Source organism: Dendropsophus ebraccatus, chromosome 3, assembly GCF_027789765.1.
Source record: "Dendropsophus ebraccatus isolate aDenEbr1 chromosome 3, aDenEbr1.pat, whole genome shotgun sequence".
Lineage (NCBI taxonomy): Eukaryota > Metazoa > Chordata > Amphibia > Anura > Hylidae > Dendropsophus > Dendropsophus ebraccatus.
Window position 1 is genome coordinate 108,638,845 of NC_091456.1, and position 12,470 is coordinate 108,651,314.

At 45.3% G+C, this 12,470-nt stretch overlaps 1 protein-coding gene across 3 annotated transcripts in view; it reads right to left on the reverse strand.

Moving 5' to 3' along the window:
- CRTC1 (CREB regulated transcription coactivator 1) overlaps window positions 1-12,470 on the reverse strand; it is a 131,029-nt gene that overhangs the window by 103,024 nt on the left and 15,535 nt on the right. For 2 of the 3 annotated variants that reach the window (XM_069962475.1, XM_069962474.1), the window contains exon 2: window positions 11,776-11,892. The exons of the other annotated variant lie outside the window; for it this stretch is intronic. In XM_069962475.1, the coding sequence (XP_069818576.1) occupies window positions 11,776-11,892 (117 nt within the window). The remainder of the gene's footprint in view (window positions 1-11,775; window positions 11,893-12,470) is intronic. 3 annotated transcript variants of the gene reach the window in all.

A 12,470-nucleotide genomic window follows, 5' to 3' on the forward strand; every position in this document is an offset into this window, starting at 1 on the left:
GTCAGTGTCCCGGGCAGAGCGTCGCACACGGCTGCTTCCAACACTGACAAATGATAACGGGCGCCGAGGATTCCTGCGCGGGACAGAGTGCGGTGCCCGGTGGAGGAAGGATGTGCTGACCTATACCTGACCCCCTGCAGCCGCTGTATGTGAGGGAGAGGGGGGGCCACGGCTCGCTGTGAGTGCAGCTTCCAGAGCCGTCCGGCAGCAGCGATGAGCACACACTGGAGGGGGAGCTGCTACCTGGAAACAGCCTGTCAGATCTCCAGCCTTCTTCTTTACCCCCAGCAGCACTGTTATCAGTGTCCTGAGCCGAGCGTCACACATGGCGCACGCCCCCCCCCCCCCCCCCCAGACAGCAGAATAGTTTTACCCAGGCCAGGCAGCGGAGGAAGAGGGACGCGAGGAAGCCTGAGTGGAGCAGAGCATGCGGCCGCTGGGTGAGGGGAGGAAAAATACCGCAGATACCGTCCTGGCAAAGTTGAGGTCGGTTAACCGACGCCAGTCACGGTATCGGTATTTTTGCGGTATACCGCCCAGCCCTAGCTGGAGACTATCTGTATCCGCTGCTCACACAGGAGAATCTGCTTTATATCTTTCCTTATTCCCTCAGGAGTCGCTGTCTGATTTAGGAGTCTGAGTCGGTCCTGATAAAATTCAGGAGTCTGAGCCGGAGCTGAGGCTTACTGACTCCACAGTCCTGCACATCGCAGCTGTAAGTACCGCTGGATGCTTTCTGCCATAGAGGAGCCAGCATACAAGGCCGCAGCCCAGCCATCACTATAGTGAGGTAAATGCTTCCCTCCCTAAACTTTCCTTCATCCTGCCTTCACTTCCATTCTATGCTTGTCATGTCATAAAATATATCATAAATTGCTATCATAGTACACAGCACCATGAACGCCTCATACATGAACGCCTGCTATTATGCAGTTTAACATGAAGTATAGTGCAGAGAACACGGCCGGCTGGTCTATGAGCACCGGCCGTGTTCTCTGTGTGCCGCCCCCTGCCCCCACCTGTCATCTCCTCGGCACGCGCACCCTCTTCCCCCATCAGCGCCAAATTCAAATAGCCGACACATAGCTATTGCTTGTGCCAGCTATGTAACTATATAAATGCTGCTGTCACACTGACTAATGACTGGCTAATGACTGCAGGCAGAGCAGGGTCACAGCTGTAGAGGGAGAGAGGTGTGTCCGGGAGAGGAGAAGGCTGGAGGAGGGGGCGGCAGGAGGAGATGCAGCCACTACATCTGGACAGGACTATGAGGTGGGGGCGGCAGGCGTGTGAGGAGGGGGCGGCGGGGTGGCAGGAAACTCCCGGTGCAGACATTAACAATGTGGGGAGTTTACAGTTGGCCCGACTCTGACTGAGAAGGGGGGGGGGGGCTGTAAGCTGCAGATTACTCTACAGCCAAATCCAGGTCACCCTGCTGGGTCAGTGGTCAGCATGCCCTGACAGCAGGAATAGTGAAACTACAGCCCCCATCATCCCCCCTGCTGGCTGGTGTGTGTTATATGGCTACAATGCCCATCATCCCCCCCTGCTGGCTGCTGTGTGTTATATGGCTACAACCCCCATCATCCCTACTGCTGGTTGGTGTGTGTTATATGGCTACAATGCCCATCATCCCCCCTGCTAGCTGGTGCGTGTTATATGGCTACAGCCCCCATCATCCCCCTGCTAGCTGGTGTGTGTTATATGGCTACAATGCCCATCATCCTCCCTGCTAGCTGCTCCATACTGAACCTTGGGGTAATTATTCACCACCACTCTCTGAGTACAGTTTTCAATCCAGTTACAAACTAAACTTTCTAAACCAATAGACCTTAATTTACCCACACGTTGCTCATGAGGGACTGTGTCAAATGTTTCAGCAAAATCTAGGTAGACTATATCCACAGCGACCCCCCCTATCAAGTCTTCTACTCACCTCTTCATAAAAATATTGCCATTGCGGCGAGCTGTTGCATTTTTCTGTGTTTTTTCAATTTCAGCCATAGCAATGTGCTCCTGCCTAGTGTGAACAGTGTTCTAGGAGAGCTGACCAAATTTTTTTTTTTTTTTTCATGTTCCAGATGGGGGGGGGGAGTGGCTGCCTCTACTTGGTTGTGCACTCCACCCATCCCACCCAGGTGGTGTAAATACTTTGGCCGGTATAAGATGGATCTTGCATGCCCAGACCATAGGCGTATTACATGATATGGAGAGGCCATAGTACAGTGTAGGGTCCACCCAGAGCATGAGGCCACCTTATTATGGTGGGGTGGTTTACACTGTTTGCAAATGGTAACCAAGAGCCTTACTATTTTTTGGGGAATTTTTTTTTAGCAGTTGGGGGGCTGCTTTTAACTATTTTCATGCCTGTAGTGAGTCTGTATGTTGCCATTGCGTTGAGCTGCATTTTTCTGTGTTTTTGTGTATAAAAACATATCAGGTTGGTTTGACAGCTTCTATCCTTAGTAAAACCATGCTGGTTATCACTTACTATACATCCTACATATTCCTGAATGTAGTCCCTTATAAGCTCCTAAAATAGTTTTCCCACAATGGGCATTAAGCTTACGGGTCTATAGTTACCTGGGGAAGTCCTAGAGCCCTTTTTGAAGATCGGAGCTACATTTGCCTAAAGCCTGTTCCTATGCACAATACCTGTCACCATAGAATCACAGAGTATTTCATACAAGGCTAAGAACTCTGGGGTGTAATGTATCAGAACCTCGGATTTTGCTTGCATTTAGTTTATTTAACCCCTTAACGACCAAGGACGTAAATGTACACCCTGGCGTCATTAAAGGTGTTCAGAGGGGGGCCGTGCGGCGACCCCACCCTGAATTGCCATAAGGCCCCGTTCCCACTGAGCAAAGGTAGCGGAATTCCGCGACGGAATTGTCCGCCGCGGAATGCCGTTAGCCTCCCGCTCATAATGGGAGTTTATGGGTGTCGCGCGCTCCTGCTCTGTACGCGCTGAAGAATGAACATATTCATTCTGCAGCGCGTACAGAGCAGGAGCGCGCGCCTCCCATAGACTCCCATTATGAGCGGGAGGCTAATGGCATTCCGCGGCAGACAATTCCGTTGCGGAATTCCGCTACCTTTGCTCAGTGGGAACGGGGCCTAATCCCAGGTGCTATCTGCAGCCTGGGACCGTGGCAATTAGCTGATCGCCATGCCCGCTAATTAGCCAGTTGCAGAGGAGCTATGCCCGTATCTGTTCTAGCTATACTGCAAAGATCTCAATGAGAGATCAGTGTAGTGATACCAGAAATGCAAAATTGTGCATTTTTGGTTGCAACAAATCAAGAAAAATTGTAATAAAAAGCGATCAAAAAGTCGCATATGCGCAAACAAGGTACAGATAAAAAGCACAGGTCATGGCGCAAAAAAAATGACACTCCACACAGCCCCATAGACTAAAGAATAAAAGCGCTATACGCATGGTAATAGAGCAATTTTAAGGAACATTATTTTTTAAAAAAAAAAGGTTTCAATTGAATGAAATAAACGTTACATATCGTTGTAATCATAACAACTTAAGGAACATGTATAAAGTCAGTTTTGCCCTAGGGCAAACGGCGTAAGCACGAAAGCTCCCCAAATAAAAACGTTTTTGTTTTTTTTTCAATTTGACAACACATTTCATTTTTTTCTGGTTTCGCAGCGTACTTTATGCAAAAATTCAGCCTGTCATTGCAAAGTACAATTAGTGGTGCAAAAAATAAGGGCTCATGTGGGTCTCTAGGTGAAAAAACGCAGACGCTATGACCTTTTAAGCACAAAGAAAAAACAAAAGCGCAAGAATGGAAATTGTCCGGGTCCTTGAGGGGTTAATTTATCTTGGACCATATCGACAGTAAGGGTACTATTGTACTGAGCGATTTTTAATGATTAACAATAAACAATCGCAAACGAGATTGTTTATCGTTAACTTGAAATCGTTCACCATATTACACTGAACGATAGTCATTAGTTACGATCGTTATTGCGATCGTTACTAAGATCGTTAACTCCTTCTGATCCCATTAAAACAATGAACAATGTGCAATTACACTGAATGCTTAGAGAACAAATGCGGAACTTAAGCGAATGAATGTGGAATTACAGCGAACGATTAACGATAATTTTAGGTTCAAAACTAAATCAACGACATATGAACGATTTTTTGTTCATTGCCTGCAATTACACAAAACGATTATCGTTGAAATTTGAACGAAAATAACGATTTTTCGCACAATAATCGTCCTGTGTAATAGGGCCCTAAGCTAGTTCAGTACATTACATGCGGTGTTATCATCCTCTTCTTTTGTATATACAGAGCTGAAGAACCCATTCAGTAACTCAGCTCTCTCTTGATCCCCAATAATTAACTCCCCGTCACAATTATACAGCATTTGTTTTTCTGCACATTATTATGGGTACAGCCATCTTGCCAACACTGCTGTTAACATTTAGTGATATGTTTTACAGCAGCTATATGGCCCGGGAGACAGAACAGGAGATGTTAAATTACTTACTGCGAGAAACAGATTCAATAAAAAAAAAATCCAGAAAATTACATTGTATGAGTTTTAAATAATTATTTAGCATTTTATTGCATGAAATAAGTATTTGATACAATAGAAAAATAGCATTTAATATTTGGTACAGAAAATTTTTTCTTGCAATTACAGAGGTCAGATGTGTTCTGTAGTTCTTGACTAAGGGCTGTATTACATGGCCCGATCAACGCTCATTTACACAGCTATTACACAGCTCGAATAACGTGTAGCACGGGCTGCACAAACATTGTTAACAATGTTCGTTCAGCCCTTGCCCTAAGTGTAAAATAATAAAGTTCATACATACCTGACCATGCTCCCCGCTATCTTAAAGGGGTATTCCAGCCAAAAACAATATTAAAGCATTGAATTGCCCCCAAAAAGTTATACAAATTAACAATATACATTAATCACGAGTTATGCACATATAGTACTTCTTACCAGGGTCGGATGTCTTGTAGTCCTTGCAAAACCTCTTTCGTCACGTCACGGGCGGCATCTTGGGGCCGTGACGTGTTCCCTGGGATGATTTCTCTGTAGGGCCGCCCCTGGCTGCATCTCCACCCACATCCCTCTGTCACGGCCCGCTCTCTATTGGCTGCACTATAGTGTGGCACCGCCCCCTCTCTGGGATCTCAGGCTTCCCCCTTCATAGCCTGCTGCAGTGTGTGTCTCTCTCTCTCCCCCAGTGTGTGCGGGCTCCCTCCTGTGCCCTGTTTTCATGCTGCAATCATCCTGTCTTGTCTCTCTCCCCTAGTGTGTCCGGGCGCCTGTGTCCCTCCCCCGTCCTGTCATCCTCCTGTCATGTCTCTCTCCCTTCCCCCTATAACTCTCAGAAGTGCCGTGCTACTTGGCAGCTGCTGCTGTGTGTGGTGCATAGATGAGAAGGGGTCCGGTGAGCAGGCAGAGGAAGGGATGTCACTGGGATGATGATAATGATGATGATGATGACTCACAGGTCCCAGTGACATCCCTTCCTTTGTCTGCTCACCAGACCTCTTCTCATCTATGCACCACACACAGCAGCAGCCGCCAAGTGGCACAGCACTTCTGAGAGTTATAGGGGGAAGGGAGAGAGACATGACAGGAGGATGACAGGACGGAGGAGGTGCCCAGGACACTGGGAGGTATGGTAATGAAGAGATAAAGTGCCTGGGGAGAGAGACAACTTTTCTTTTGTTATGGAGCCTTCTGAGGCTCTGGAGTACCCTCAATACACTTGTTTTCCCTTGTTGTAAATGTGGGATTGGAGGTGGGTGTTGGGAGACCCCTATACTGTAATCCAAAGCACATGAACCTAGAAGTTGTATAGATCATACGCTCATTTGTTTCTACTGATCTGTAGAGGGAAAATTCCAAATACTACTACCACCATCATTGTGCCTTATAGGACATGATAGTGGTTGTCAGCAAACTACTACTCTAAGCATCCTAGTTTGCTGACAGTTCATAATAGGATGCTTGGAGTAGTAGTATGGCATAACTACAACCCACACTCATCCTGATTATAAGGCATGATGGTGGTGGCAGTACTCCCAGCATCTACGTCTGTTGACAGTTCATAATAGAAGTTGTAGGCTTGCTAGTTGTGGAATTCTAACTTGAAGAAATACGACTAGAACTAGCAAAACTATAGCCCTTCTATGAACCGACTAAAATGCTTGGAGTAGTGGTATTGCTATTTCTGGAATTATAGCTTGAAGAAATACGACTACTGACACAACCATCAGGTCTTATAATCAGAATATGATGATGGTTGTACTTAGGCAAACTGTAGAGTCAAAGCTTGGAAAACTACAAGCAATGGCTCTCCAGTTTGTATAACTACAATAGCGATCTCACACTGCTGATCATCCATGATGGTAGTTGTAGTTTGGTAGTTGTTTTATATTTCTAGCTCTACGTTATATGTAAAAATCACTTTCAGTAGAAAATGATTGTTGTACACATAATCACAGATATAAAATCACACAGTGTGTCTTCTACCATGGTGGATTGAGCTGGGAAATTTCTTGTCAGCAGGTTACCTCAGCAAACAGTCAGGAAAGGGTCAGTTACAGTGCAGGCTGCACACAAGATGGGGGCAGGCCACAGATCAAGGGAGGCAGGGAGGTAATCCCAACTAGGGAGAGAGGGCGGAGAGTGGGCGGTGACTGAGGTGGGAGGGAGGGGGACAGTGCAGTGAGGCATGCTGGGAGTTGTAGGCACTTGTAGCACACTGACATGGATTCAGACAGGAAGTAGAAAGCAGCGATCAGCTAGAAAATATCAGGGTGTAGGGGGCACTGACAGCAGCCAGAGCAGGTATAAACTGCACAGAATTGAAGCCACTACTGATTCCTCACTGTGTAGATAGGTTTTATTTTTCAGGGGGGTGGGTGGAATTCTTCTTTAAAGGGAACCTGTCACCCCCCGTGCCGGGGTGACAGGCTCCCGACCCCTGTTAGAGCCCCCTATACTCACCTTATCCCGCCGGGTCCCGCTTCTGGAGGTGGTCGGGTGATGAAGATCTCAGCCGCTGCAGCCCGGCGCGCGCTGAGAGATGAGTCCAACACCCATAGAGAATGACAGGTGAGTCCAGCGCTCCGTCATTCTCTATGAGCGTTGGATTCATCTCTCAGCGAGCGCACCGGGCTGCAGCGGCTGAGATCTCCGTCAGCCGACCACCTCCAGAAGCGGGACCCGGTGGGATTAGGTGAGTATAGGGAGCTCTAACGGGGGGTCGGGAGCCTGTCACCCCGGCACGGGGGGTGACAGGTTCCCTTTAATGCCTGGTCCTGCAGCTTTTGGGAAAACTGCGGAGTCTGCCTCTGAAATGACAGGCTGCTCAGCCAGTGATTGGCTGAGCAGCCTGTCACTTCAGAGACGGGCTATAAAGTTCTTGCAGTGGCAGGTGCGAGAACAGGCAGAAGCCAGGAAGATATTGGGAAGCGTGGTGAGGCATGTCAGCTGATTCTAGGTCAGGACCTAACACAATGATCATTGTTTTTATTACAAGAAGCGATACTCGGCCAAAATCAGCCTAATTCGGCAGATTATCGCTCAGTGTAATAGTGCCCTAAATTTGCAGACACTGCAGCTGGTTGGTAAGTGATCAAATACTCATTTTGTGTGATAAATGCAAATTAAATATTTAATATTTCATTGTGAAATTCTGGATTTTTTTTTATAGATTCTGTGTCTCACAAATGAAGTGAGGCTACAATAAAAAATTCAGACTTTCAAATTTAGCAGTGTATTATATACTTATTTTCCACACTGTAAGTAAGCTTAGTGGCCAGACTAAAAACTGCAAGATTTCAGGACAGTAACACTGTAGGTTGAACCTGATGGACTCTTGTCTTCTTTCAACCTTATTTACTATGTTACTATGTAACACAGTTTAAAATAAATCACTGAAAACTCTTAGGGTGCCTTTACACACACTGGATCCGCAGCGGATTTCACATCCCGCTGCGTGTATGTAAATTAACCACCGGCGGCCAGAGCATACATCACCTGCTCCCCGCTCTGGCTTGCTTTGGGGGGGTTCTCGGCAGGACGTCCCACTCAGCCAATCAGTGGGGGGGGGCAGCGCACTAATTGGCTGAGCGGGACGAGCAGACGCCAAGAACCCCCCAAAGCAAGCCGGAGTGGGAAGGAGGTGATGTATGCTCTGGCCTGCTGTGAATATGTATTCTCATAGGGATACACTGACACTGTATCCGCAGCGGACTTTGCTGCTAATCCACAGCGATAAATCCGCTGCGGATCCAGTGTGTATGAAGGCACCCTTAAATAAGTTTAAAATATTAAACTTGACATAAACAATAGGTCATTTTCTGATGACACGTTCCCTTTAACCTGCTGTAAAAAGACCAATACACCTTTTTATGGCAGTCACTAATAGGCCTTATTCTGACCAAAACACATTTTTGCAGCAGGATGGGAATAAGTAGAAGCTCCCACACCGGTATTGCTCCCACTGTCACTACCTGAAGTGGGTATTTTACCCTTACATCCTGATGTCAAAACACAACAGCAAAATGTAACAGATCAGGCTATGTTAGTAACCCTATGAGCAGTCCAGAGAAGAAATCACTGGCTACCAATTAATATCTACGGCAGCTGGGCATATCGTATATATGGCTGTACAGATTGTCTGTCAGCATAATTCTGGCAGTTACAATACACTGCTCTACAGTAGTAGTCCAGTGTATTGCATCAGTGATCATATCATTACTAGTTAAAGGGGTAGTTCACAAAAAGAAAAAATTATTTTAAATCAATTGGTACCAGAAAGTGCCAGACATTTGTAATTTACTTCTATTAAAAAATATCAAGTCTTCCAGTACTTATCAGCTGTTTTATGTCCGACAGAAAAGTGGTGTATTCTTTCCAGTTGGGAAAGCAGGAGAGGGATTTGCTACTGCTCCCTCTTCCTACCCCTAAAATAATAAGGTGACATTTTATTCTGCATACAAAATGAACCCAAAAACTTTTTTTTTTTAAAAACGCTCCAGAATTGCTATATATAAAACAATTTGTCCTTCAAAAAATAAGCCCTTATATGGCTATGTTGCCCCAAAAAAGTAAAAGGGGAAAAAAAATAAAAAAAAATAAAAAAAATAGGTAAGGCTTTTGGAAGGTGACAACGAAAAAAAGTATAAACACTGCATGGTTGCTAAGGCTTAAAATAGGTCCATTGCTAAGGGGTTAAAGGTTTTTTTGTTTTTTTTTAACGAAAACAATAACAGGATCATGAAAATGTTGAATGACGCTCAGTAATTCCACAGAATTAAATGTGACATCCCAAAACTGAACGCTACAACATGATGTATGTGTTTAATCTCCTATTCCATAAAAGAGAAAAATAAACAAGGATCAAATACAGTTCAAACTAGTTTCCTTAGAAACAGATGGAAACGAAGTAGAAGCAAAATCATATCTAAAATCGTATTTGAAGAGCAATGGAAGCACATATCATAATTTTCTAACCCTTTCCACTCCATTCCCTTCTTCTTATGCACAGCAGTTGTAGAAGAGTCAATTATGCTTGTTATGTAAAAAAAAACCACAAGTAACTTTTCTAAACCATTTTCCAGTAGTCACCAGTCACACAAAAGTGTAAGCCAGCATAATAAAGCTTAAAGTGAATGTACCAACTCTTGCTTGGTTCTTGTTATATTTGCATGTATTCCAAAATGCTAATGAGGTCCGTTGTGCACTAGAGGCAGGCCCAGTGCGGTGAGGTGGCTGAAGGAAACGACATCCACTCACCACCCCGGTTCCAGCGGCGGGTCCCGCATCGCAGCGCTCCGGTCCCCAGTGCCCGGCCACTTCCTGGTGTCTGACGCGGGCCTGAGACGATACGTCTCAGGTCCGCTCAGCCAGTCAGTGACAGAGGCAGGATCTGAGCGGACTTGAAACGGATCCCGCCTCCGTCACTGACTGGCTGAGCGGACCTGAGACGTCACGTCTCGGGCCCGCGTCAGACACCAGGAAGCAGCCGGGAACCGGGGACTGGAGCGCCACGATGCGAGACCGCCGCTGGAACCGGGGAGGTGAGTGGACGTCATTTCCCTCAGCCACCTCCTACCCAGTCCCAGGAAAAAAATGCCCCCCCGCTGGAGTACCCCTTTAAGAACTTTTTTGCTTGGGCCAATTATCAGCCAGGAGTGTTGCTAAAAATAGTCCTGTGTAAAAGTGACAGTGATCAGCTAAGTATCAGGAAAATGCCCAATCCTAAGCTGATCCTGTCTTTTGTGCCCGCTTTAAAATTTATCATTATCGGCCGCACATCTCCCTGTATATCCAATGACGATAATAGGAAACGGACAGCATGGATATGTATATATCAGTGCTGCGAGTTTCCAGATCACTTGCAGTGTATACATACCATCAGCGCTGCTTGTGATACAGCATCTGGCTCTCCAGTCCCATGGCCCCTGCTGTATCCTTAGGCTGCCAACGCCTCCTCCGGTATGATTTACAGCCGGAGGAGGCGGGGTCTGAAGACAGTCAGAATCACAGTCAATCTTGCTGATTGGCACTCATTTGCAGCCAACAAATTGATTAATGTAAAAGCAAACTTGGAAGAGTATCCCAGCATTACAAAATGTTACTCCTAACTCTAAAGGGAGTGCTTTCCACAAGCAAACCATATCTCCTGATCTACCATGGCTGAAAAGGACTTGGTGGGCGGTCGTTTACAACACAAATCTCAGGAAAACACAAATCACAGGAAAAAGGAATCTGCAAAGCAGAACAGTTCATTGGAATGACAGCTGAGAGGGAGGTATGAGTTAGTTTGCACTCACCTTCTCAAATATTTGCTTTACAAGATGTAGTTTGCTTGTACTATCATGATCTAGCATAACATATATAAATAAAAACCTGTCTTTCATCCTTGTTAATTTCTTGTTTAAAACTAGCTTTTATCGAGATTTGCATGAACTGCAACTATTATGCAAAAAAGTGAGTTGTACTACACTTCTAAAAATGTAAAATCCAGCCTATTAAAAGAAGAGGACATAGCATACACCAGTGAAGCCAGAGTAGGTGAGCACTGGGCACCAAGCAGTGTCAGACAGGTTACCAAGGGCCCACAACTGCAGTTGATTCTGGGGGGCCTTTTTAACTGCTAATGTACATGAGAATATTAACTGTTTACTTTTAGGTCTTTTAGATTCTTCTAAACTTCCCTTTAAAGAGGGAGTCTGCCTTTTTGTTGTTCTGCAGCCCTGGCAGCAAGCTTGCACACTCATCTGTCCCGATCGCATTCCCACAATGCAATGTTATTTCTGTGTTCCATTGCTGTTAGAAGACAGTGACTTCCAGCCACTTCAAAAGCACTGCCGAGTTAGGACAGGAAAAGTAGAGATCAAGTGGGAGCCAGTGGGACCCGAATGGTGTTGGAACAAGAAACGTTCCAATCAAGAACGCAATCAGCCAGGGTGAGTTACATTGCCGTCAGGGCTGCCATTTAACACAAAAAAAAAAAGCCACCATGCCTCCCATGTGATTGACCACTTTGCCAGTAAAAGTCAGTACACAGTACAGCTGTCAATCAAAATCAATCAGGGGGCTCTCGATAGCTGAATAAACCTATGCACTAGAGTGTAAAAATCTACACAAATATCTCAATGGTTATACCTTTACAATTAAAAGAAATGTAATATCTAATAATACAATTAGAAAAAAACAACATGAGCCAATCTGTTATAGACATACAGACACAGATGAAAATACTTACCTGAAAAGGCAGGTCAATAGCACTGTTTCCAATCTGATTGACGTTTGGCAGAGACCCTCCATAGTACTGCCCGCGGTTCTGTCCCAACTGCAAATATTGGGTCTTCTGTAGCTGTAACTAAAAGTGACATTCATCACTTGAAAGTGCAGTGAGCATTTAAATCAAATGCTATTTTTAATGACTGATTCCAATTTTACAACATAACAATCTGGGTATACTTATGTAACATATAGGACCCTGTTTAATTATTTTATAACATACACTACTCCTACTCCATTAGCACAGTATTTCCCAGTGCTGTTTAGAAGCCAAATCTAGTCAACCTCACAGTGCTTGGGCAAAGACTTTGGAAGAGCCTAGCGCAGCCAGCCCTGTGAGTGCAGGAACAGTCCCTCTGCCGAATCTTTTCTCATCAGCACGAGATAACTAAGGGTAAAATACACTAATATAATTCTTGGGCAAGTGATTATGGATGAGGAGGAAAATCCTTTGGTGTACCCCAATTAATTTCCCAGCCTAAATGACTGTACAGCAACAGAATGACTTTTCCAAAAAGAGGTCAGGGCACAACAATGTCCAGCAAAGCACTGTTAAAGGAGTACTCCAGTGAAAACTGATGTCAGAGTTTTACAGATTTGTAAAATACTTCTATTTAAAAAAGCAAGCAGCAGGTAAGCACACTGTTGTTGTGTTAT